Consider the following 26,525-nt stretch of genomic DNA (forward strand, 5'->3'; position numbering starts at 1 on the left):
CTTGGAAAATTAAGTGGAAGGAGAAACTGATAAGAAAAATTACATGTCTTAGGAAAATTAGGGCAATTTCACCAGCTGGTTTTTATATATATTAATGTTAATAATTTTGTTCCACAGCTGCCAAAAACTAAAAACCTGGAAAGTTAAGTGAAAGAAAAAATTGTGCTAGTAAAAAGTAACATGTTGATGAAAAAATATGGATGAATTTTTCAGAAAAGGTGCTGAATTTTTTAAATTTAGGTAAATTTGACCTCCAGTCAACAAAAACTCTCTTTCTCTGAAAATCTAATTTTTCCGGCAGTAGCATTAAATTAGTGGCAGAGCGCTGTAAAGACATTCCATCCCCTTATATTATTATAGGAAAATTGAGTGGAAGGAAGAGCTGTGCTGGTTTCTGCTCACCGACCAGCACCGCCACCAGCAGGCCGGTCAGCCGCTGCTCCTTCACCTCCTGGATCATGGGCTTCTCGCCGGGCGCCGTGGCTTTGCTCATCACCGTCAGCGCGTTGACGTGCGTCACGGAGCGCACCGTGGCGGCGGTGAGCCACGGCAGGCCGAAGAGCGGGCAGACGGCACCGAGCACGACGATGAGCAGCAGGTCCAGGTGGAAGCCGGAGCCTTTCATCAGGCGGCGCTCCTTCTTACTGACGATCAGCCTGAGTCCAGAAAACCAGAGAAAAATGAGCAGAAAGGGCAACAATGGCGAATCAGGGCCGAAAAATACCAACAGATATCAGAGAAAAGACTCAGGAACTCAGGAATATTAAATAGACCTGGAAAATTCTCAGTTTCAAAAGTCGAAGATTCACTTAAAAAAAACAACAAAAACAACTAAACAGAAATCATTAAATCAATTTCAGAAATTTTCTAGAAAAACAAACCTGGAAATTTTCAAGCTTCAAAAAGCTTTTAAAATAAATTTTTATTACTTTTTTAGATAATTTGTTAATCCCAAATTTATAAAGTTTTTCTATCAAATAAATTTTTTGACTTTTCAATCTCAGGAATTTCCAAACTTTTTACGCAAATTTAAAACTTTTGGAGTTCAGAAATTTCTTCTTTTTTTCTGAAGAATTTCTCAGTTTAACTTCCAAATTTTGTTATTTCGCACAAATGTTCAACTTTTCTGGAAAAAACTTGAAGATACATGAGATTAATGTCAATATTTCTGAGTTTTCCGTCTCCATTGGCCCTGAAACGAGTCGTAAACATCCTGATGTGGCGCTAGGGAGACGCACGAGGTGATCTGCGTCTCCATGAAGATGAGGATGAAGACGAGGAGAGCGGGAACGACGGACGCTCCCATCATCCATGTTGGGAACGGCTGCTTGTCTCCGAACGGACTGATGAGCCAGCCTCTCTTGTCGGGAGACGTGACGGAAAACCCAGACGGCACATTGAGTTTCTGAAGGACAAACGTAAAGAGATGAGACCTTCGTCATGTCGACGGCGACGGACGCCACAGCGTGAGGTCACCTGAGTGTAGGTGTCAGGAATGGAGACATCCACCAGTACGGACAGCAGGATGGAGATGGGAATCCCGAAGTCGCCGATAATTCTTCTAGCCTGAGAAAGAAAAGCGAGAAAACGTCAAAAAACAGCAAATTATCCAGGATTATGGCAGCTGAACTGGTTAATAGGACCTTAATTTCAACTGAGTGAGGCAGAGAATCCCTCGTTTCCACTGATGATACGCTGCTTTATTCTAATACACAACATTTTACGCTTTTATGGCCTCATATGCAACGTCACAGTCCAACTAGTAGAGAAGACCGGCAACTAAAGAGCTAGCTGTGCTAACCTTACGGCGCTAATCATAGAGATTAGTTTCACACATGCTAAATGCTACACCAACATGGTGTGTAGAGGAAGCTAATGCTAAATGCTACACCAACATGGTGTGTAGAGGAAGCTAATGCTAAATGCTACATCAGCATGGTGTGTAGAGGAAGCTAATGCTAAATGTTACACCAACATGGTGTATAGAGGAAGCTAATGCTAAATGCTACACCAACATAGTGTGTAGAGGAAGCTAATGCTAAATGCTACACCAACATAGTGTGTAGAGGAAGCTAATGCTAAATGCTACACCAACATAGTGTGTAGAGGAAGCTAATGCTAAATGCTACACCAACATGGTGTGTAGAGGAAGCTAATGCTAAATGCTACACCAACATGGAGTGTAGAGGAAGCTAATGCTAAATGGTACACCAACATAGTGTGTAGAGGAAGCTAATGCTAAATGCTACACCAACATGGTGTGTAGAGGAAGCTAATGCTAAATGCTACACCAACATGGTGTGTAGAGGAAGCTAATGCTAAATGCTACACCAACATGGTGTGAGGAAGCTAATGCTAAATGCTACACCAAATGGTGTGTAGAGGAAGCTAATGCTAAATGCTACACCAACATCGTGTGTAGAGGAAGCTAATGCTAAATGCTACACCAACATGGTGTGTAGAGGAAGCTAATGCTAAATGCTACACCAACATGGTGTGTAGAGGAAGCTAATGCTAAATGCTACACCAACATAGTGTGTAGAGGAAGCTAATGCTAAATGCTACACCAACATGGTGTGTAGAGGAAGCTAATGCTAAATGCTACACCAACATGGAGTGTAGAGGAAGCTAATGCTAAATGGTACACCAACATGGTGTGTAGAGGAAGCTAATGCTAAATGCTACACCAACATGGTGTGTAGAGGAAGCTAATGCTAAATGCTACACCAACATGGTGTGTAGAGGAAGCTAATGCTAAATGCTACACCAACATGGTGTGTAGAGGAAGCTAATGCTAAATGCTACACCAACATGGTGTGTAGAGGAAGCTAATGCTAAATGCTACACCAACATGGTGTGTAGAGGAAGCTAATGCTAAATGCTACACCAACATGGTGTGTAGAGGAAGCTAATGCTAATGCTACACCAACATCGTGTGTAGAGGAAGCTAATGCTAAATGCTACACCAACATGGAGTGTAGAGGAAGCTAATGCTAAATGCTACACCAACATGGTGTGGAGGAAGCTAATGCTAAATGCTACACCAACATGTGTGTAGAGGAAGCTAATGCTAAATGCTACACCAACATGGTGTGTAGAGGAAGCTAATGCTAAATGCTACACCAACATCGTGTGTAGAGGAAGCTAATGCTAAATGCTACACCAACATGGAGTGTAGAGGAAGCTAATGCTAAATGCTACACCAACATGGTGTAGAGGAAGCTAATGCTAAATGCTACACCAACAAAGTGTGTAGAGGAAGCTAATGCTAAATGCTACACCAACATGGTGTGTAGAGGAAGCTAATGCTAAATGCTACACCAACATGGTGTGTAGAGGAAGCTAATGCTAAATGCTACACCAACACAATATTGAGGCTTCAAACGGACATTTTTTCATATTAAAAACGTTTACTGTGTTTATTTTTGATCTGCATGCATCTTGGAATCTCAAGAATCTTCACTTTCCCATTATTTATAAGATGTGTATATACACCAGAAGGATGACGCAAAAAACGCATAATGTGATGCTAACCTGTTAGCATAAACTCCCAACAGTTAGAGGTCAAAACTGTTACCTTTCCGCCCAGAAAGCGACTGTTTCTGAACTTCCTGAGGAAAAAAGCAACGAAGAAGGTTCCCATCATGAGCACCAGGGACAGGAGGGCCGTGTTGGGCTGGTTGAGGACTGGACCGTCTACGTCCATGGTGGAGTCCAAAGGGTAAACCGCCATCAGCGGATGCTCCTTAAACACCTGTAAGCAAGAAGATGCTAACACCGTTAGCCACACTGAGAGGGATTAGCTTCATAAGAGATATTCATCGTTTAGCTGTTGTTTGATTGTTTTGTTTATTTATTTTGGTTGCTTAATTTGTTTTACAGTCTTTGTAAAATTTGATTTAAAAATGTTTTTTACGCATTTGTTAAAACTGCCACCAAACCGTAAGAGTATGAAACATCTTAGTTACAGGAAACAATTTATCTGCTGTCACTGGTCGCTATGCTAGTTACAATAGCGAACAACGTCCCTATGCTAGCCTCGCTGGTTGCTAGCATTCAAGGTTATTTTAACTAATCATGAATGCTAGCCTGGCTTTCAAGGTTATCTCTCGTAAGTAAGTGTTAAAAGTAAAAATATGTCACCTTGATGAGCTTGGAGAAGGTTTCATAGATGAAGATGAGGGAAATGAGGAAGGCGAAGATCTCCTGGGTGAACGGTGAGATGTAGCGGACCAGGAAACTTCCCTCTGCCGCCACCATCACCAGAACGATGAAGATGAGCCAGAAGCCGATCCAGACGCGGCCGGTCAGGTACTCAAAGTCATACGCCTGACAGAACTGAGACAGACAAGGAGTTAGCAAGCTAACCAAAGCTAACAGATGCTAACCCACACTAACTTACACTAATTGATGTTAACTACCGCTAACCGATGCTAAAGGGGGCTAGCCCAATCCCAACCCCGTCACCTTGTAGAAAGCCTCTTCGAACACCAGCAGCGGTCCGGAGAAGCCGATGATGAGGAGCGGCTGACCGGCCAGCAGGGAGAAGATAATCCCCAGCGTCGCTGTGGAAACAATGAGCTCGGTCACGCCCATCAGGCCTTCGGTTTTCTCCCCTGGAACAAGAATCAGAGCGGAGGAGCATCAGCGGCGGCGCATCGCGCGTGTGGTGTGGTTGCTACGGCGACCAGGATTACCCAGCAGGCCTCCGAACGTGATGGTGGGCGACAGCGCGGCGAAGTAGATGAAGATGACGGCGGCGACGCACTGCGTGTCCAGAGCGTCCCGCAGGTCGCTGACGTACTGCGGGTAGCGGCGGCGCACGTCGTGGATCAGGCCCCCGAACGGGACGCCTGAGCGCTTCAGAGGGTCCACTTCCTGTTCCGCCTCCTCCTCTTCCTCTGGACTCGCCTCGGCTGCAGGGAGGAAGATGCAGGGGAGTTCAAGGTGCGGCGCGCGGGCCTTTTAGACACTCGATACGAAAATAGAACAGTCGATACATGAATAAGGAAATAACTAAGAAAGGATGGAAAATTAATTTAATAAATGAGAAAAAGTTTAAAAGGGGAAAAATAGCAACAAACAATCAAAACTAATAAGGAGAAACAGTTTAAATTAATAAAATGATAAAAACAAGAGAAAATAAATGAAAAAAAAACCGAAAAAAATAAATAAGGATATAAAAAATGGAAAAAAAAGAGAAAATAAATAAATAAAGCAGTAATAAGTGAGAAAATACATTTTAGAACAAATAAAAAAATTAAAATTCATGAAAAAATGTGAAAATAAAACTGAAAATACATAAAAGACAAAATAAACAAATAAGTGGGGAAATAAATCGGTAACTGGGTGAGGAAGTGAAGGTGCCTGCAGGGGGTTCTGGCCCGGTACCTTTGCTGTCCTGCTCCGCTCCGTGAACAGACTGGAGCTTCTTGCCTTCTCGCTCCCTCCTCTTGCGCAGCAGCTGCTTCTGGAAGTCGGCCACCGTCTTCAGCAGGTCTTTGCCCTCCACGTCCGACGGCGGGATGACGATGCTGCAGTCCAGGAACTCGTTGATGCCGTTCAGAAGGTCCTGCCTGTCGTCTGCGAAGTACGCCACCTCATGGAAGTTCTGCAGCCAAATAGAACCGGACCGGACAGCAATGAGACAATATTAACAGTAACATGTCCTGGATTACACCATCACTTTTTGGAAAGCACTGCTAATCCACCTCCTTTGCTTTTGCAAGCTAAACCTAGCTAAAATGCTATGAATATCTTGCGTGTTGTCACAACATGATGAGTAACACTGGTTTACTCCACTCAGTATAAAATGACAATTTAAATCAAAATTAGCTAGGATGCTAACGTTAGCTTCAATGCTAACATTTGGGCAGTGAGTTGTGTCTTAAACGGAGTTCACAGGCTTTGTAAAATGAACCTTTTCAGACATTAGCGTGGCGAAGGAGCGTCCGATCTCGTGGTAGTCCACGTTGGACTGGCTGGGTCCGAGCAGGACGAAGAGAAACCGGACGGGGACGGGAACCTCCAGCACGGACTCCAGGAGGACCGCCTCGCTCAGCCGGACGAAGGCCATGGCGGGCTGCTCCAGGAACTCCACCGATCCTGAGAAACGACAACAAGACGAGCGGCTTTATCTCCGTCACCGGCAGCACTTTCAAAAATAACGAAACGCTTACCAACTAGAACAATGACGGCTTCGGCGTCTTTGGGAATCTTGGCGAGCAGCTTGAGGGACCTGGCAGCGGCTGGATGATGCTCTGGAGGCACAGGGTGGAGGGATTTCTAGGAAGGAAGAACAGCAGACAGGTTTCCCTCTTTACTGTCACATCCAACACGTGAGAACAGAATCAAAACCTCTTCCTACTGGTGCGTTTCTAGTCCTATTGCAAACCAGAAACTGCAAGCTAATAAGATCTTGCCTCACAAATCAGCCCTGTGCTGCTGCTTCCCCACACGGCTCCTTCAGACTAGCCAGCAGCAATTAGCAAACACCTTGTGTGGCATGTATGCTATCACTAGCATGTTGAATATTTATTTTCTCTGTTCAGTATGTTAAATTGAAACTTTATGTCAAAATTAGCTTAAACCCTAATGTTAGCATAACTGCTACTATTAGAATGCATACTATCACTAGTATGTTGATAAACTTTGACTTACTCAGTACAAACTACCGTAGCATACAAGATAAAAATAGATCATCTTCGAAGGTTAGCTAAGATGCTAACTTTGGAATATGCAGCGTTGGTAAAAATGTTGTTAAAGGGTTAATATATGAGCCATGTTGTAATGACTTTCTTAAGGTGGAGTTTCTAAAAGAGCAGAAGCTTCTTAAAGAGACACAGCCCTAATTTCAAGGCATAGTTACTGGATTCTGCTATAAAATGCCTCAATGCAGATGGAGAACAAATTGTACCGGCTCTTTAATTCTTACAAAGAGGCTGACGAAGACGTCCTGCTTCGGGTCATACACCGGCCCCTTGTCGTCGTTCTCCTCGGCCACTAGGGGCCGGCTCGTCTCCTGGACGTGGTTGTGGTTGAAGCTGCCGTGGAGACTGGCTGATGACTGGTGGCGGTGAAAACGGTGCTTCAGGTCGCTCGGGTGGCTGCAGAGGAATCAAAGAAACCAGAATGAAGAGTCAATGAAAAGCAAATATGACTCCACTGTCAGGATCATCCTGTTCTTTGACTTTGAGTTGTTTCCTAGGACCAGCAATTCTTTCAGACGATGTTCTCGTCTTCTCAATAAGACATTGCCAAGATGCCCGGATCCTTCTTCTACGGTGGCCCAGAAAGGCCAACAAAGCCACAATGGAAGTCATGCTTATAAATGAAAGTTATGCTAAAATGCAATTAGTGCTTAAATGGAGTTTATGCTAAAACTGAAGTTATGCTAATAGTAAATATGTGCAAGAAATGGAAGCGATGCTAAAAACAAAAGTTTACGTTTAAGCATAACGCAGGCTAAAAGCAATGTTATGCTAACAAAATCTTTTGCTGAAATTGAATTCATGTTAACATTGAACTTGTACTAAAACTGAAATTACAATAAAAGAAAATATATGCTAAAATTGAAGGCATGCTAAACAAATTACTGCAAAATCAGAACCAGTTAAATGGAAGCTACAGTAAGACAGAAGGGACCTTAAACTCTTCATCATGACTTCTGCTGTGGTTGTGCTTTTAGCTTTGGTATGTCGCTAACCCTTCCAGGCTACCGTATTTTAGCACAGAACCCATTATTATTATGACATCATTCATCATCTTTCTGATCCCAAAAATGTAAAATAAATTTTTCTTTAAGTATTTATTTCTGACCCAAATCCACGTAAAAACATCTCAGAGAATATCTGACTTATTTACACTAAAAACCTTTCTAGATGTTTACAGAGGTGCGAATTTGCAAAGAGAATTTAATTTTGACCTTTTACTGTGTGAAATAAATATCACTGTTTTGTCAACTTAAATAAATGAATGATATTGTTTTTATTTAGAGCGAAAGGTTTGGATAGCCTGAACCGAACAGAATCTCGGCTGCGTAACTTTAACATTCTTGCTCTTTGTGCGTCATGGTGATCACATCCCAGCCCTCCTGGACAGGAATTTTTCCCACTGGCTCGGGTTTTTCAGCAGATTCATTACATCACCACTGGGTTACATCACCGCCATCATGAGGTCCACATGGCCCTGTAAGAGCGCCCGTGAAATTGGACGTGACATCGCCCCGAGACAAAAGAGCTCAAAGTGGGGCGCTAAGTCACACTGATGTCAGGCGGCTCCCTTTGGGACCATTATAGTGCTCAGAGAAATGAGCTGGATTTCAGCAGCACCTAAACGCGCCTCTGACCGAGTCGTAAATCTGATCCCTCCGGCCGGTGATGACTCTAACAGCGGCGTTTGTTTTTCCCAAACGAGCAGCCGCCTGTGACGCCCCGGGGATTCACGTGGAAGCAGAAATGAGCGCATGAAGACCAGCTGGTTTGTTTCGCTCCATCTGTCGAGTGCTGAAAGCAGCCAGCTAATTCTGCTGCAACATCACAGGCCTCAGCTGGCAGGTTAAAGGTTAAAGGTCATGAACCAGTCTGACTGTTTGGACAAGTTTAAGGAGAAAGCCTCTAATCTTTAGAAACAAGATGGCGGCAGGACTGAGGTCAGCAGAGCTGCTTCTGGACGACGACGTCCTCATGTCTCACGCTAGAAGGAAGCCTGAAGTTACTTCCTGTTCTTCACCTCCAGCAGTGGGAGCTGCTAGCTAACAAGCTAGCTGTGCTAACCCCAAAGCACTAATCAGAAACATTAGTTCTCCTAATGTTTAAGCACCAACACAGCATTTAGCAGGAGCTAATGCTAAAGCACTACATCAACACAGTTTTTATCAATAATATTTTATTTATAATGCACTCAAAGTGCAACAAAATGACAATAAGAACAATGACCAACGTAAAAGTGAAAGCTAATGATAAAATCACAATATAAACATGGTACTTAGCAGAAGCTAAAGCGCTATATCAACATGGTATTTAGCACAAGCTAATGCTAAAGCGGTAACTTCAATTCAAATTATTTCTGAGCCTCAAAGACTACAACACTCGAGCAACTACATAATTTTTACATTATAATTTACATTTCTGTAATTACCTTTGTAATTGTTTTCATATTTGTTCTCTACTGTCCATGTTTTGTTTTAGACGTTGAACTTTATTCAGCTGAAAGTTTACAGAGCATCAAAGTAAATCAGCTCTTAAAATGTATCTGGAAACATTAATTTAGGGGAAGCTAACTGCGCTGAATGTTTTCAAAGACAGCAGGTTGTGGCTTAACGCCAACAGTTGGTTTCCTCCAGTGTCACTGAGTAACTGTGTTCTGTTATGTAACAACGGATCGGATCGCAGTGGCTCCCAGAGTCATTGATCAGCTGAGTTTGGGACTCACTGATCAATAAGTTGGATCAGTAGAGAAAGCTTCGGATGATTTTATTGGATCTCAATCAGCATCATCATCTCATGATGTGTGAGTTGCATCCTTTTTTGGAGGAGTTTGACTTTTTCCCAGGAGGAAGAATCTGGCAAATATTTACTTGAACAAGGATCAGATGTCCTGCTGCTAAAAGGAAAAATCTTTTGCTAATTTTAAAATAAATGACTTGCTTCTCAGCGGTGAAGTGATGGAAGAAGGATGTGGAAGTGTCTCCAAGTCTGAATTTGTTAGCTCTTAAATTCGCGCTTTAGCATGTTTTGCTAACTTTAAAAAAAATTGTGCATTTAGCTTTCATCGTTTCCCGAAGCACAAACCATACAGAAAGGTGAGCAATGACACATTTTACCCTGTAGAGGGCAATATAACGTGATCTAACAACTGACACATGGTTTAAGTCAGTGCTTCTCAATTATTTTCCGTTACGCCTCCCCTAGCAAGAAGAAAACTATTCGCGCCCCCCATTCCCCACCGTGACTATCCATCTCTGCATAACATTTTTTCCTTATTAACATTTTTTCGCTGAAAAAACTCTAGCGGCTTATCGGCGTGATTGGGATGTAACGTATTTAAGTGACGCGCTAATTTATGTGGCTTCATGCTGTCCGCTGCGAGCATTTTTAGACACAGCAAACACAGCGGTCTTTCCTCTTCTCCAACTGTAGTCACAGTGAAGCCAAGCGCTAAATACGCTTCGTCGTATTTCCTCTTCTTAGCTTTCGGTTGACTTTCTGTTGTCTCATTATCTTTGTCTCTCTCCGCTTTTCTTTTCATCCCTGTGAAAAACTTTTCATGTTGGGGGTTGTTGAATAACGGAGGCCAGAGACAGAACGCAGTCGGAGCTTTTTGTTGACGTAACACTGCTAACCAAGGCAAACCTGTTGTCTTGTAAGTCGTAAAATGTTGCACTGTCGCAAACGTGACAGAAGTAACAATGAGAGCGCCACTGCCGCCTACTGTGCGCAATTACACTTTATACTAGTTCGGCCAAAAAAAAGCCTGTTCCCCAGGATCACACGCCCCCCCAGGTATCGCACCGCGCCCCCCAAAGGGGGCCCGCCCCACTATTTGAGAAGCACTGGTTTAAGTTAGCAATTTAGCATTAGCTCCTGCTAAATGCCATGTTGACATAGCGGCGCTTTTGCAAAACTAATGTTTATAATGTTTTGTGTTAGTGCATTTAATTTTTATCTTGTGTAGTGAAAATAGATCCTGGGAAACTGAAATACCTAAAAGCAAAGTTAACTGAAACGCTGTTTACCAAATGAGCCAATCCAAGAACCGCTTGGCGCTGACTGGCTGTTCCCATGAGGTCAGAGGTGCTAGCTTGCAGAGACGCTAGCAGTGCTCATCATGGTCTAAAATATTTGAAACAGAATCTCTGAAACGCCGAGACCCGGCCGGCTGACCTGTGTTTGAGAAGCAGCGCTCGCAGGACGCTGGGCCGGTCCTCCGCTCTGATCTGATCGGAGATGATCATGGTTTCCACCACCAGGTGGGCGATGCCGGGCAGAGTGTTCTGCTCCAGGTCCAGAAGGACGGCGCCTGGAAAACAGACGGGAACGAGTGTTAGAACTGGAGTCTGACAGGAGCTACAGGTTAGCACCACCTGGAACAGGAAGTAGCACTTTACCGTGTGTGATGGTGCGGCGAAGCTCCAGCAGGCTCCGGAACGACAGCGACGCCACATGAGGTTTTCCCCAGCGGTCCGTTTCCTCCTCCACGTCCTCCTCAAACTTGATCCAACGCGCTCGCTCCTTCCAGCGCATCTCCTGGTCTTTGTCCACGATGAGCTCGTTGAGCTCCACAAACAGCTGCGGAGCAGAAATATCCACTTTTAAACTCCGTAGAGACGTGAGAACGCATCAGAGCCGCCCTGAAAGGCCTCGGACCTCGTGGGTCTTCTTATCCGCCGCTCGCTTCTTCTTCTTCAGACTGGACAGCGGCGTGGAGCTCATGCTGGACCGCGACATCTGGCAACGCGAGGATTTCTTCACCAGGTGGCGCCGAACCCCAGGGTTGTCCTCAAACCTGTGGCCTGAAAAATCAAACGGGAATTAAAAGTCAGAGGCGCAACGATCTCAAAGTTCTTCACCAAAAGAGCAACTAGCAACAAAAGTTTTGTGTTTTTGTAGTTTTGTTTCTTCAAAATGGCAACTAGCAACAGATTTAGCGACTTTCTTACAGAAAACTGATTAGTGACAAACTCAGACATTTTTTACTTTTACAAATAAACTAGCGATAAATCTAGAGAAACTTTTTCTAAACAAGCAACAAATGTAACATTTTTTAAAACGAAGACGAGCAGAGAGTCGAGCTGACAGAAAAATATAGACAAATTTAACTTTTTCATATTTTTTCCAATACAGCTGTATTGATTTGTTTGAGTAGAAAATGCAGATATGTTGGTTTACCTATGGTAAGACATTTTGAATGAATGGTTGGATGACATGATAGCAACAATATTCCAGTTTATGAAAAAATTGTTTAAAAAATGGGAATATAAAGCAAATTAAAGTTCAAAGTCATTCACACTATGAAAAATGAATTTAAAAACAAACATTATTGACTAGAATCAATAATATTCCAGTTATTAATTATCTGTAGGTTGATCCAACAGCAGCAGATCTTTAAATTGATTTACAACAGAAATATTTTAAAGTGTATTCTCTGAGCTGCTGCAGGAATCAAAGCCTCTAAAGAGAAACGCTGGATGAGTTGAGACTTTAGTCCACTGAAACGTTGTGGTTGAAGGCCCACTGCCCACCGTCAGAGGTCAGAGGTCAGACTGATCTCTGGCCTCCAGCTGGAATAACTGAAGCTGTACGTTGACTCTAGATCTAAAACTCTAGATCTATTTAATCGTCTTGGTGTTTGAAAGGGTTCTGAGTCGTCTAGTGACAGTAATGAGTGACCTCATCGAACAGGAAGTGATCCGCGCCGTCTCAGAAGGCAAAATAAAACAAAATAAAATAAAGGGAGTACAAACTTTTCCTGTGAATAACAAAGTTCTGCTGAGTGGCAGAGTGAATCCATGTAGCAACAAACACCTAGCTGCTATGTTAGCTAGCAGAGAAAAGCTACATTTGGTAGTTCGGCAGTAAGTACTGCAGTAAATATACAGAGGTGAGTAGAGAACTAAGAAACTGTCATCAATTTATAGTTGTAATGTATCAATATTGTTGCTAGTTCTGAGCTTGTGGCTTACTTATTGCTGTCATAGCAACTGCCTACCAAGATGGCTGACAGCTACAAAGTTTATGATGATCATTTTTACTGATAATCTGGTTTCCTGTTTAAAAATGGCTCCATTTTACTTCCTGTTTCTGTTTCACACTTTGAAGGAGTAAAACCTCATGCTAATGTTCTGTGGGTCCAAACGGGAGCTTAAAAAGCAGAACCGCCGCGTCAGTCAATGAGATGTTTCCGCCCGGCTGCAGCTGACCCCAACAGGAGCCGCTGATCGATACCAGGCAGGAAGTCCCGACTCGATTCTGCAGCGCGCCTCATGAGATCCAAACCCATCATGGAAAGTCACTTCCTGCTCCATCGATCAGTCACGCAAAAATATCCCAGAATGCACCAGCACTCCAGGACAGTGATGTAATAGTTCCTAGTAATATGAGAGCTAAAACTACAGGCAGTAGTTTACACTCACTGAATCAGCAGAGGTCAGAGGTCATGATTCAGAAAGAGAAAAATGGCCTCCATAGGACAGAGTGAAAGCCAGAACCGCTGCTGACCCGGATCGACAAAACGACCCGAATGAAACGGAAAAACTCCTGAAACCTCAAATTCACATCTCATTTTAATAACGAGTTTTTAAATCTCGTTTAATGAGTTTTATTTTTTTGACAAGCTTTGCATTTCAGTTTGATTAGTTTTGCTCATTTAGTTTTCAAATTATTGAGTTTCTTAAAATCTTGTTTCGAGGAAATAGTTTCTAATTTAGGATCTTGTGTTGATGCTGCATCTAATTATGTGACCTATAAAGATGATTTGTAGAATTTCATTCATGGGCAACAGACACACCACACACTTCAGATGTTTCCTTCAGCTGCTCAGTCATCTGTCCGTTATTAACTTGGATCCTGCATGACGGAAACCACAGTTTCAGTGACTTCTATGTCTGCAGTCAACCAGAACAGCTGCAGCTGAGCTCGGCGGTGGCAGTGTGGTGATGTGGGGCTCTCCAGCAGAAGATATGGGAGGAAAATATGTCACTATTTTCTGTGACCATAAACTATATATGAAACTTATCAGCTACCCTATTTCTGAATAACTCACAAAACTAAGTTAAGGTTTTGGAGTGTCCTAGTCAAAGTCAGGAAGGTCCTGCTGCAAAACCCGCCAGTGAGGCCTAACTGAAGCTATTTTAGTGGGCGTCTCGTCCACAGTGGAAATCCCCACGGCTCCTGCTGGACGTTTTCCCTCCTAACGTAGGGAAAACTCGGCGGTTTGGACTCACGGCTTGACTCCTGCGGCGCCTCCATGTGGCTGTGGATCGACTCCAGCAGGTCGTAGTCGTCAAAGTCCAGAACAAACTCCTCAAAGTCCTCGAAGCCGTCCGCCAGGGAGAAGGAGCCCTGGCGCTCGTATTGCTGCGCGGCGGCAGCGGCGCCGAGGCCGCGCAGCGCGCTGCAGCGCCGCTCATGCTGCGCGTCAGAAGAGCCGCCGCCGCGGCTCGCCCGTCCCTCAAGGTCTGTCATCTCCAGCGCGCGTTCCGCCTGCCGGCCGCCTCTCCGCTATCGATCACTCTGATCATCCAGCGATCCGGACCCGCGAACCGAGCCGACACGCTGCGAGGGCGCAGAAACCAGAACCTGCGGCCCGCTGGGCGATGGGAGCTTGGAGGCCAGTCTGAAGGCCAGTTTGAGGCTGCGGGATGGAAACTGAGGTATTGATGCTGCGGTGGGGCGCCGCCCTCTTTTATCGACGGATTGGAAAACAGGGGAGCGGATCAGGGGAGGACACGGAACGACCTCTATTCCCGCTGCGCCTCTTTCCAAAACAGTTTCTGACACGCCGCTCTCATTGAAAAGCCAAAACAAGCTTCCATTCATAAATCCTTAAAGCTGAAGGAGGAAAGTTTCCCTCCTTCGGTTTGACGCCGTTGACTTCAGCTGCTGGAAATACAATAAATGAAACATTCACCAACTTATTGACGAGTATCTATGACTACGGAGATGGGACTCATCAAAATCTTTATTTCTTCTTCTGCATTGAAGACATCAAGCATTTGAGCTGACTCGTTGCTGATATGTACAAATAGACTTGATTGATTGATTAACTGATTGGGGTCTTTATTTGAGAAAAGCTTATTTCAGATGTAAAGTAAAACTGTGTCCTGGACGTAGCTGCTGAGCTAGCTGGCGCACAGACACTCGTTTAGATTTGAACCGAACGTGTTGAAGTTAAAGTGATGCAGAAAATACAAGAGGTGATGAAGATGAGGAGAACCACACTGATGAAGAGGAGCGAGTGGGTGGGTTTCTAACTCAAGCTGTTAGCGGTTAGCATCAGGATAAAAACATTTTCTCTGATTTATAAGAAATATTTTTTACAAAAGACAAAGATGTTACTTTAAACATCCTTTCATTACCTCCCAATTTGTTTTGATTTTGTGTTAGCCCCTGCTAATTAGCATCTGCTTATGCCATTAGCAGATGTTATTGGCATTAGCATCTGCTACTGGTTTAGCTAAAGCTAATGTTGTCAACTAACTTTATGAAGCAAAGCATTTTGAACTTCCCTGTTGTTGAAATATGCTGTGCAAATAATCTCATTGATAATTAGTGGTGTTAGCTCATGCTACTGGCATTAACTCCCGCTAGTGCTGTAGTTGTAGCTAATAGCATTAGCTCCTGCTGATGGTGTTAGCTTTAGCTAATCATAACAGTTGATCACAAGTAAATAACCTAATATTTTAGGTTAATAAATAAAGGAAAACATATTTAGTCAAATGCGTTTAGCTAGTTGAGAATCCCTTCAATAAACAATAACTATTAGCATAGCTATTACTGTTAGCCATTGTGTTGCCAGGTTGGTTTCACTCCAGGCCTTTGGTGATCAGAAAAAGAAACGGATGAAGCTAAAGTTACTGAATATTAGTCCGTCTTCTTGGTTCATGTGTTTCTGTACATTTTGTTGGACAGAAACAGAGCAGCTGCTAGCATGCAGCCTGCATATGAAGCGCTGCAGGTTTCAGGGCAGATGGCTCCTGAGCAGTCGATGGCCGCTCTGCTCTGGTTGATGCAGGAACCGCCAGAGGCAGGGTCGCCGCTGAAGGGGAATCGACTCCACTGCCCGTTAATTAACGCCTCCTGACTCTGAAACCTGCTTTTCTCTCCACACACAGGAACTCGTTCGCACTTCGACTCTGGAACAGATAGTTTCTCTGGAACAGATAGTTCCTCTGGAGAAAAACACCCGGAAATAAATATAATAATATATAAATTATAATAATTTATGTAAAAATCTTTTATTAAAAGATTTAAATGAAACTGATACTTTTGTCTTGTTTAGTTATATGTTAACAGGTGCAGGTTGGCTTCATTACCTCAAATCCAACTTTGTTAAGTTTGACTTAAGTTTAAATAATTAGCAAAATTATGTGGTATTATTTACCAAAATATTCACCACATTTGGGCTTCAGTATATTTAATTTTGGCATTACTACTCATATCATTCATTATTTATAAAAAAATTTTGAACTTTATTTCGGATTTTTATAATTTACTTTTTAATATTTTTTTCTATTCAATTTAATTTTAGCACTTTGTTTTTATTTTAATTAAATTGCCTTGTGTTTTTTATTTCATTTTAATCCTTTAATTAGATTTTTATTCTTTGATAAAATAATTTTATTCTCGAGTACTTTAATTTTAGTTTTAATAACCTGCTTTGTTTTCATTTTAAAACTTTATTTATTTCATAATTTTTTATGTAATATTTATTACCTCAGAATTTATTTGTATTTTTATTTATGTTTCTCTGCTCTCATAAATTCATCAAGTGAAGTTTTAATTGTGAAGAATCAAATCCTGCCGTTAATCTCAGTGTTTGTTCGACTCAGCCAGCAGGTGGCGCCAGATCTTTACTATAAGATACAAACTGAGGGCAGATTTTCTTGTTGTGCTTTAGAAAAGCTTTGATAATAATAAAATAAAACAGAATTGATCATGTTGGCAGCATGATTAAACAGAAATTGATTGATTTGAATTTAACTTAATATAACTTGATAAACCAACAGAATAATAATCAGATCTTACTTTTCATGTCATCCAGGTCAGCGCTGACCAACATCTGGGCCTCGGCCTCGTCGGTGGGCACCTGCTGGTAAACGGCGGCCTCAATGGCGGTCATGCTGCCGATGCAGAGCCGCTCCCGCAGGTCGTAGTTGCTGCGCTGGGCGGCCGGTAGCCGATGGTGGACGGCTTTCCGCCGTAGCCAGCCGCGGCTTGGCGCCGGACTGACGGCTTCCGACTCTTCTGACGCACTGACAAGATCAACACAAGGAAAAATCAGCAAATGTTTCCATTAGCTTCTGAATCAAGCTTTGTTTTATTTTAAATGACTAAATCAGGTTTTCTGTTGACACTGTGTGAATTGTAATGCCACAAGTTGGCCAGCAGGAGGCTCTGATGGAAACCTCTGAGTCATCAAAGCAACACGGTTCTGCCCGACCCAATCGCCATGGAGCCCCGGGCCTCCCGCAGCAAAACGCCATGCATGATTCACAGACTCAACAAATTATTCATATTCTGCTGGTCCTGCATGTCGGACGCCCAGCCGGCCCAATTAATGTGCAACAATCAGGGTTGGTAGGAGCCTGAAGAGCCGCGCCCAGAGCTCCATACTGGTTCAGTTACTGGTTCAGTTACTGGTTCTATGTAAAAACAAGAGAAGGAAAAATTTAACTCCTGTCATGTTTCCTATGACTTTATGATCCATGTTCAAAAGATTATCGGGTTTCAAATTTATTAACCAGCAAAATAAAATTCACCTTTGAATGCAAAAAAATATATATAAATATTTCTTTTATTATTATTTTTTATTCGTAAAGTTGTTTATTTTATTTAAAATTATTTATTTTCATATTTATCATTTTATTTTATCTTCTGTAATTATTTTATGACTATATATTCTTTATTAATATTCATGACTATTTATATATGTGAATTAAAAATGTTATCGGTGTATTCTTGAATTTTATCTATTATTACATTTCAGTATATTTTTTTATTTTCTATTCTGTATTTTTTTACATTCACAAAGAAAATCACTGGATTCAGCTGGGGTTGCTAGGTAACGGGTCTCAGCTGGATGGGGTTGCTAGGTAACAGGGCAGTTCCCTGGATGGGGTTGCTAGGTAACAGGTCTCAGCTGGATGGGGTTGCTAGGTAACGGGTCTCAGCTGGATGGGGTTGCTAGGTAACAGGGCAGTTCCCTGGATGGGGTTGCTAGGCAACAGGGCAGTTCCCTGGATGGGGTTGCTAGGTAACAGGGCAGTTCCCTGGATGGGGTTGCTAGGTAACAGGTCTCAGCTGGATGGGGTTGCTAGGTAACAGGGCAGTTCCCTGGATGGGGTTGCTAGGTAACAGGGCAGTTCCCTGGATGGGGTTGCTAGGTAACAGGGCCGTTCCCTGGCGTCACATTCGGGGAACTTTTGAACCAGTTTGTTCTCTAGAGCCTTAAAAACATTAAACTGTGACCAGAAAACAGCTGATGAGTTTTTTAAGTGTTTGGTTTGTTTTCAGACGCAGTAGAAACACAAATGAAAAGACAAAAACATGAGATATGGGGAAAAGAGATGGTGAACTTTTCAAACTGTCCAGGTTTAAAGGGGACTGCCAACCTTCGGGAAGCTGCTCGTCCTCCATCTTTCTCCGCGGTTCTGCCGTTATTCGCCGCCTCCTTTGTCAGCGTGAGCGCCATTTTGCTGGAAGCGGAACGCTTTTCGTTTTCCTCGAGGACGGCAGCGAGTCGTGACGGTTCCTCCAAGTCCTCTTGGCTCCCAAAACTAAACTGAGAGGAAGACGAAGCTCAGTGAGAAGAGAGGAAACGTCCATTAATTCAACGGGAACGTTTGTTTCTCCCACTTATTTTACCTGCGGCTGGATGTCCGGGAACTCGGTCGGCGTGGCGGTCGCCAGGCGTCCGTTGGCATCAGACTCCGCCTCTTCCTCGTCTACTTCCTGGATGGTGGGCGTGACGTTGGAGGGTGGCAGCGAGGTTTTTTTTTTCTTGCGTTTCTTCCTGTGCCTGCGGTCGGCGCCGTGCGGCCGCTTGCGCTGCGGCGCGGGCATGTGAGTGGATAACGGGTGGTGTGTGTGCAGAAACGCGTGTCTGTGATCTGCCAGCGAAACAAAACGTTAAACTGGATCTGAAGAAGAAAAACGTTCAGGGTTACAACAGCTCTGATTCACTTAGCTCTAGCTAAATGCTAGTTTTTACTAGCATTTATTAGTTAAATGCTGTTTAGTTTCTATTAGTTCTGATTGGATAATGAACACTTAACAGAAGATCAAATTGCATTCAATTATTCGTGAACAACTGATTTAAGCTAGCTTGGTTAGTCCACAAATGACAAACTTTTACTAGTTCACCAGTTTGATAGACAAATGGCTTGTCCATCAGCTAATGGCTAACTAATGGGTCTGTTTGCATAAATTAATTGCTCATGCTAATAGCAAGTCTGCCAGTAGCATAAGCATAATGGATGACTTATGCTAGCTTGCCTTTTTGTGAACTAGCACAAGCTGGCTAGGAAGATCACGGAGTGCCGTCATGTGGCGTAAACTGCATTAGAGGGAAAATAAAACCTATTGCAGTTCAAAAGGCTAATAAACAGATTCATGAACATAAAATATAAACAAATGATATAGGTCCAGTTAGTAATAGCCTTTTCCCATTAATGACCCTTTAGCCATAAACCAGCACATAGAAATAAATCAACATTAAGCTAAATGTGTTTATTTGACACCAGGCTTACACTCAAAGTCCTTCTCGGTGTAAAGGCGGCCCATTCGCTCGGCGCTGCAGGACGCTGAATCTCCGATGATGTCTCTGAAGCGCTCCACAGACAGAGCCTTCTCCCAGCTCTCCTCCTCTTCCTCTTCCTCCTCAGCTGCATCCTGATCCTCCACCTTCACCCGGAGGAAAAACAAACATTCAAAGTTTCCAACTCCATTTACACCCCAAGAAAACGGAATAATTCACGTTTTGATTTACTGATGATGGATGCTAACGCTAGGCTACACTTGTAACACAACACAAAGTCACAAAAATACGAGAATCAAGTCATAATAATATGAGTATTAATTTCTAAAAGTACAAAACTAAAATTGCAAAAATGTGAGAATAAAGTTGAGCCTCTTGTGAAGATTTAGTCTTAGTTTAATAAATCATAAATACCTCTGTATGAAAATGATTTGTTTGTCTTTAACTGCATTTACAGTCCAGGTAACTTCATTTACCTGAAACATTCAAAGGCCTTAAACTATTAATCTGATTGATTTTTATTTATTACTGAATATTTTAGAAATATTGTACCTTTGATCTGAGGTTATAATCCCAGAATCTCCCCCAGACAACAGAAAGACGGCCATGTCTTTAAAACTGCAGCTGCATGAAGGAAAACAAATCAATACTTCAAAGTGCTAAGCAGCAACAAAAAATAATGCACTGCTTTCCCTGGGGGGCGAGGGGGCGTGTCCTCGCCATGCGGAGCTCCTGATTGGTCAGAACCCTCAAACAAGTTGCTGACTCAGCGTCCGATTGGTGCTGACCCAGGAAGGAGTCTGATCCCAGAGCGGCCTCAAGTTTCTGAAGCGCCATTAGCGGCTAATCACCAGAGGGACGTGGGGACAGGATGCATTTAATGCGCTACCTGCTGCAGGGCGGCGCAGGCGAGGGGGGGGCAAGAGGGTTTCTACCGGGGCAAAACTCCAACCCTGAATTTATCAGATGGAAATGAACTTTTTCCACCAGAAAGAAACCATTTACCCTAACCTAACCTTAATAAATATTTTCTGAGCGTTAATAAGAGGAAGCTGCCGTGTTCCGCTTCAATGCACAACATTGTTCAAAATGAAGAGCAAATCCAGCAGCAGGAAGTTTTCCATCAGTAGGAATCAAGGATTATAAAGTCTCCATGTCCTTACAGAAAGATTATTTTTCTTGACAGACTGGAAAAGTTTCTGTTAAATACACCAGGCCAGTAGGTTGGTGCCACCCATGCTGAGTGTTTTAGTGAGATCAGAATCGTTTTTCCTTTGTAGCTGGTAGTTAGGCCCAGTTTTGTTTTATTAGCACAAACTAACTGTCCTTTTTCTCCTCACAGTCTGTGCAATCTTTGTGATTTTTGCTGAAAAAAAAATAAAATCCCATTTTTATACAACTACTGGCACCCAGTCAGTTTATTGTGGCTGATGTTGGTGGCAGCACTGAAATGTGCAGTGAGATCACGTGTACAACGTGTCGGACATCTTTCTGTGCGTCTTCGGTCCTCTGCTGCGGTTCTGAACCAAACCGCTTTCACACCATGCACAGACAACAGATACTAACGGCTGAACAGTCGCGGCTGCAGAGAGGACATAATGCAGTGTTGGGACTGACCCACCAGGATCTCTGAAACCCCCCAATGTGACGGTTTCTCCTCTCTAAGACGACAGGTGGCTTTGGAAAGCAGCCAAACATGTTATCAGATAATTCAGCAGAAGAAATGATCATCCAGAACAAAATCAGTGACTGTTTTGAGTCTGGAGAAGTGGAGGGTACAGAAAATATTTATTCTGAAGTCCTGAATGATTTAAACATTCAGAAAACAAAAAAAAGTTGTTGGATAACTGCTTCTGTTTTTGTTTAATATCTTTTGCATTTTATTTTCTTGTCATGCTCTTTTCTTTTCTGGTATTTCCACTCTCTCTTGTCTTGCCATTGATTTTGTCTGTTTATGTTATGTTGGAAGTTTAAAGTGAAGCACTGGCAGCTTTATAACTGGTAAAAATATTTGACCAGTTTCCTGTTTGCAGGTTTCTCTCTGGGTGCTCCGGCTTCCTGCCTCAGTCTAAAAAGATTTTAGATTTTACATGGATGATGGAAGAAAACAGAAACTTGTTTATATTATTATTATTATGATTAACTGGTCAGTGATGTAAACTTCTCCTGTGCTGCATTACGACACTTTCTGTTTTCAGTTTTAGAAATGACTGTAATCTCTCGACTGGAACAGATAAAACTCACATTAATTTGAAGGAATTCCTACCTGTTGTAGGTTAACCAGAACATCATGACCTCCAGTAGCCATGAGTCCAAACCGGCAGCCAACAGGAAGGGTCTCGACTCGCAGGCTAGCTAACACGGCCGAATGCTAATGTAGAGAAGCTAAAGGCAGGAACCTTTGTAGGGTGATGGAAGAGTTTAACGGGGTTAGGACTGAAGGGAAGGTACGGTTAGCGCCATGGGCGGAGGAGGGAACGGATCGGGTGGGAAACTGAGGGAACCTGGAGAAGGACGGGATCAGCCCTTCTCTTTCACCGCAGGGGGTCCAGGAATCCTTTGGGGTGGCATAACCTGAAGGGGAAAGACAAAACGAGACACATCAACCTCTGACTTATCACTCTTACCACTGGATAGCATAGCAACTGTTAGCTGGAGACGCCTGTTAGCCACTATAGCTAGTGACATCTGTTAGACGCAACAGCTAGTGACGGCTGTTAGCCGTGTTAGCTATTGACGTCTGCTAGACGCTACAGCTAGTGACTTAGCTGCTATAGCAAGTGATGATTGTTAGCTGCTATAGCTAGTGATGACTGTTAGCCGCTATAGCTAGGCATTGAGTCGTGTCAACAAAATTATTTGTCACAAATTTAGTTGTAGCTCATTTATTTCTTATCCAATTTCTATAAAATCAGGCTGAAATTACAGCTGAGGAAACTGCTTTTGAAATGTAAAATATGAATCTACTTAGAATGGCAGCTAGTGAGTATTTCAGTAATCAAATAAGTCAAGTTGTCACACTCTGTAGTGTGACAACTTGACTTCATGTTAAAGTGGTTAATTTTCATTTAACCACTTAAGCCTATTTGATTCAATATCTCAAATACACTAAGATGTAAATCAATAAATTCATTTTTAATAAGAAACTATATTTATTCTGAAGTCCTGAATGATTTAAACATTCAGAAAACAAAGAAAAGTTGTTGGATAAATGCTTCTGTTTTTGTTTAATATCTTTTGCATTGTATTTTCTTGTCATGCTCTTTTCTTTTCTGGTATTTCCACTCTCTCTTGTGGTATCTGGTATTTCTCTATTGTCTATTCCTTTGTAGATTAACTGATTCATTTTTCCATTAACCGATTTAATAACTGGAGAGCCTACAATCTCCTGATACGAGTTGTTTGTTTTATTTTTGGAGAATTTGAACCATGTGGAGCTCCTGACAGGCAAACGCTGGCTCAGCTTCTGCTCAGCGAACTCCATACTATTTACTACAATAATATCAAATGTCTGTGTAATGAGATAGCTTTGAATGGACCAGCTTTTAAACGACTGAAGGAGACGGTGATACATGAAGCTGGAGTAATACTCTGTTAGCATACAGTGTGGTCTAAAGGTGAATGATAAATCCCAAAACAGAAACTGGACAGGAAAATGAAACCTGTGGGCAACGACCTCTTCCATGGAAAGATGAACGATTGGTATCGAAATAAAGCAAACAGAGATGGAGCTAAAAAGGAAGCTAACCGGCTTCATCTTTAGCACTGAAAAGCTGCTAACGTAGCTTTGTCTTTAGCACTGAAAGGCGGCTAATACCGTTTCACTGTTAACACTGAAAGGCAGCCAGCAGAGATTTGCTGTTAGCGCTTTAAGGCGGTTAACATAGCTTTGCTATCAAGACAGATCTAACAGCTTGACAGTTAGCACCAAATGACAGCGACTAGAGCTTCAACTTTAGCACTGAAAGGCAGCTAACATAGCTTTGTCTTTAGCACTGAGGGGCAGCTAATAGCTTTAGCACTGAAAGTCATGGCTAACTCGCTCCACTGTTAGCATTAAAAACCAGAGCTAGCTTCATTGCCTTCATTATGCAATGTCCTTCCAGATCCTCTCTCCCAGCTTCTCCTTCAGTTCCTTTGAATGGGAATAAAATCAGCAGTTGCATAATTTATCAATAAAACATCTAACGTGGGAAAACATGTCACTACTTTCGCCAACAAATGGTACCGTTTTAATAAATCTTGAAGAAAAGTTCTTGGTTGTACAGATGGGTTGTTGTAAATGATAAAATCCTATGATTTGGGACTTTTTTTTAACACAGTTGGACTTGGCATCATTGCAGAGACATCTTGTAGTTTCACAGCCCACACTGACAAACTGACAGGTTTTTTCATGCACAGCAAACAGAGAGGAAGATTGTGACTTTACTGGAGTTAACCCAGTAAATAAAACGTAGCATTCTCCCAAAATGGTTGCAACAAAATTCAAATCTATACCCATTAAATCCAGAGTCTGAACAAGAAACTATCAGCAGACTCAGAATTTATTTGTACAAAATCAACCTGACAGACTTTTAGATTCAGCGCTCTGGTTCCTCTTTGAAACAAGTTACTCACCAGCAAGTTAGCTGCAGAATTTAGCAAATATGAAAACAAACTTAATATTTAGCAAATTAAACAAGTTAGAAGGTAAACATTTATTTTGAATTTTATCATATAAAGCTAAATACTTAGCTAGCAATGTAAATTAAATTAATGTTTAGTTTTTAAGTAAATTTAGTTTAGCTTCAAATGAAATATTTTCCTGCTAACTCAATATTTCATTTGAAATTAAATTATTAGCTTGCTAACTAAGCATTTAGCTATCAAGCTAAATATTTTGAAAACAATGTTTTGTTTGTTTGAAACAGAATATTTAGCTTATGAAATGTTTAGCCTCAAAGTAACAGTTTGCTAACCAAACATTTTGTTTAGAAACTGAGTACTTAGCTTGATAACGAAACGTTTTTTAAATAAACAATTAGCTTAACTAAATATTTAGCTTGCTAATTATACATTTAGCTAGATAATTAAATATTTCGTTTAAAACTGACCTTTATATAAATTGATGTTAAAAATAGAACTTTTTCTCTTATGACAGGTCAAAAACCCAAATGATGGCTGTTCATTTTTACTGTGTAGCTGAACAAGCAGCACATCCTTCCTATAGTTGCTTTCCACAGTAAAATATGAAACCTAATCGCTGGTTTGAAGCGCCCGCCTGCCGTGTGTCGCGGATGTTTGCTGAGTCATGATTCACTGACTGTCTCTCCAACAGGCTCCCTGTCCTGCAGACACTCCGCTGCTTGCGATGCATTTCCCGCTGCATCACCCAGCGCGCTGCAGCACGTCCGACACTAACGGGGGAAACAGCAGCCTCCGATTCTCCTGACGACACCTGAACACACCACGCTGCTATAAAGCTGCACAATCAGCGCTGTAATCTGCAGCTGCGATTTCCGCGCAACATGCGTTTCTTTGCTGCAGCCGCCCACTCGGGATTATTTCCACAGCTGCGGAAACCTACCTGCACCGTGGCAGCGCAGCAGTCCGGCTGCAGAGGCGGAAAGAGCCGATGTATCCCGCGGCTATGCGCGGAACCAGCCCGACTGCTCCGCGGTTCCGTAACCCAGTAAAGACACGCCAGTCTGCCCACTGGAAGGATGCGACACCACGTGACCGTGGACGGACTGCGAGAAAAAAAAAAAAAAAAATCAAACCGAAGACTGCTTCAGGGTTTCATCTGAATTAGAAATCAGATTTTCTGATTAAGTACAAAATAAAATAATAATAATGAATAAAAAATAAGGAGATTTGATGTAAATAGAAAAAATGAATAAATTCCTGTCAAAAATTGTATATTAATCTAGAAAATATTCAAGAAAAAAACAAGAGAATTTCTGAGATTGAAAACTCAAAAGATTTGCTAGAAGAAAATGTTTAATTTTGAGATTACATTCAGAAATCTTCTAGAAAAAAAATACATTTGAGTTTAAAAACATTTTTTGAAGTTGAGAATTTTTAATTTTTGGAAAAGTGAAACATTTTTATTTTTGGAATTTCCAAGTCTTTTTCTAGAACAAACATTTCTGAAATTGAGCTCAAATTTTCAACCTTTTTTCTAGCAATTGTTCTTGCTTTGGAAACTGAAATTTCTCCTCAAAGGATTCAGACTTACCAGAAATGTGCAAAACTCACAAACCCAAAAGTTCCACTCAGAATATTTCTACGTAAAGAAATAAAGTGAATTTTTAAATTTGAAGTAAACCCATGAAATGATTCAGTCAGTGGGCGGGCTCCTTACAGCAGAACTTGAATTGCTGAACTCTGTTAACCTCAGTCTGACAGTCATGGCCGCCCTTGTGATGGAAGATCATCATTAATGTTCACATTTTATTTGTTTTCTGCATCAGCTGCAATAAAACTGACATATATCAGTGAATTGTTATTAAATTATGTAAATATTTATTTTATGGTTTCTTTAATTAATGATTTATTTATGCATGTATATTTAATTTTGTATCTCACTATTTTCTCCTTATCTGCTGCTGATAGAAGAAAAACTGCAGACGATAAATCATACAAAACACAAATGGTCTCAATAAAACTTTTGCTAGCTTCATTAGCTAAGTGTTAGCTTCCCCCTCATACACACCTGCCTTCCTGCCTGCATTAAACGTTTTCTTGATAAACATTTTCCCTCCTTACCGGCGGCAGCAACAACAGCAAAAGCAACAACAACAACAACAGCAACAGCTAACCTGAACTCTTCCTCAACCTGTCCCTGGTCATCTTTCTCTCTCTCATCCTCCTCGACGATAATAAAGCCCCTGACTCTCTCTCTCTCTGACTCGCTACTTTCTTCTCCTTGTCCAACTGAATCTCCTGTAACGGTCAAAGTTACTGTGGTAATTAACATATCGGTTAGTTTGACACATTTTTCTGAATGGGCTGATGCACTTTTTAGCTTTTGTCGTCGTTTTTTCTGGCCCGTCTCATTCATTCCGCTC

At 42.1% G+C, this 26,525-nt stretch overlaps 1 protein-coding gene across 2 annotated transcripts in view; it reads right to left on the reverse strand.

The window, feature by feature from the left end:
* Positions 1–26,525, reverse strand: part of slc4a3 (solute carrier family 4 member 3) — a 31,447-nt gene extending 4,922 nt beyond the window's left edge. The window contains exons 1-21 of one of the 2 annotated variants that reach the window (XM_055052872.1): positions 26,277–26,525; positions 25,043–25,205; positions 21,743–22,050; positions 19,469–19,622; positions 18,585–18,829; positions 18,332–18,501; positions 16,746–16,972; positions 11,367–11,512; positions 11,108–11,288; positions 10,884–11,019; positions 6,935–7,106; positions 6,180–6,285; positions 5,921–6,105; positions 5,392–5,611; positions 4,698–4,916; positions 4,468–4,616; positions 4,144–4,338; positions 3,578–3,754; positions 1,477–1,566; positions 1,239–1,405; positions 403–656 (exon numbers count right to left, since the gene is read on the reverse strand). In XM_055052872.1, coding sequence (XP_054908847.1) covers positions 403–656; positions 1,239–1,405; positions 1,477–1,566; positions 3,578–3,754; positions 4,144–4,338; positions 4,468–4,616; positions 4,698–4,916; positions 5,392–5,611; positions 5,921–6,105; positions 6,180–6,285; positions 6,935–7,106; positions 10,884–11,019; positions 11,108–11,288; positions 11,367–11,512; positions 16,746–16,972; positions 18,332–18,501; positions 18,585–18,829; positions 19,469–19,622; positions 21,743–21,784 — 3,235 coding nt within the window. In that variant the 5' untranslated portion in view covers positions 21,785–22,050; positions 25,043–25,205; positions 26,277–26,525. Of the gene's footprint in view, positions 1–402; positions 657–1,238; positions 1,406–1,476; positions 1,567–3,577; positions 3,755–4,143; positions 4,339–4,467; positions 4,617–4,697; positions 4,917–5,391; positions 5,612–5,920; positions 6,106–6,179; positions 6,286–6,934; positions 7,107–10,883; positions 11,020–11,107; positions 11,289–11,366; positions 11,513–13,942; positions 14,434–16,745; positions 16,973–18,331; positions 18,502–18,584; positions 18,830–19,468; positions 19,623–21,742; positions 22,051–25,042; positions 25,206–26,276 lie in introns of those variants that run through there. The other variant, XM_055052873.1, reaches the window with a different exon arrangement.

The sequence above is a fragment of the Poeciliopsis prolifica genome, unplaced genomic scaffold, assembly GCF_027474105.1.
Source record: "Poeciliopsis prolifica strain line A6 unplaced genomic scaffold, Auburn_PproV2 SCAFFOLD036, whole genome shotgun sequence".
NCBI lineage: Eukaryota > Metazoa > Chordata > Actinopteri > Cyprinodontiformes > Poeciliidae > Poeciliopsis > Poeciliopsis prolifica.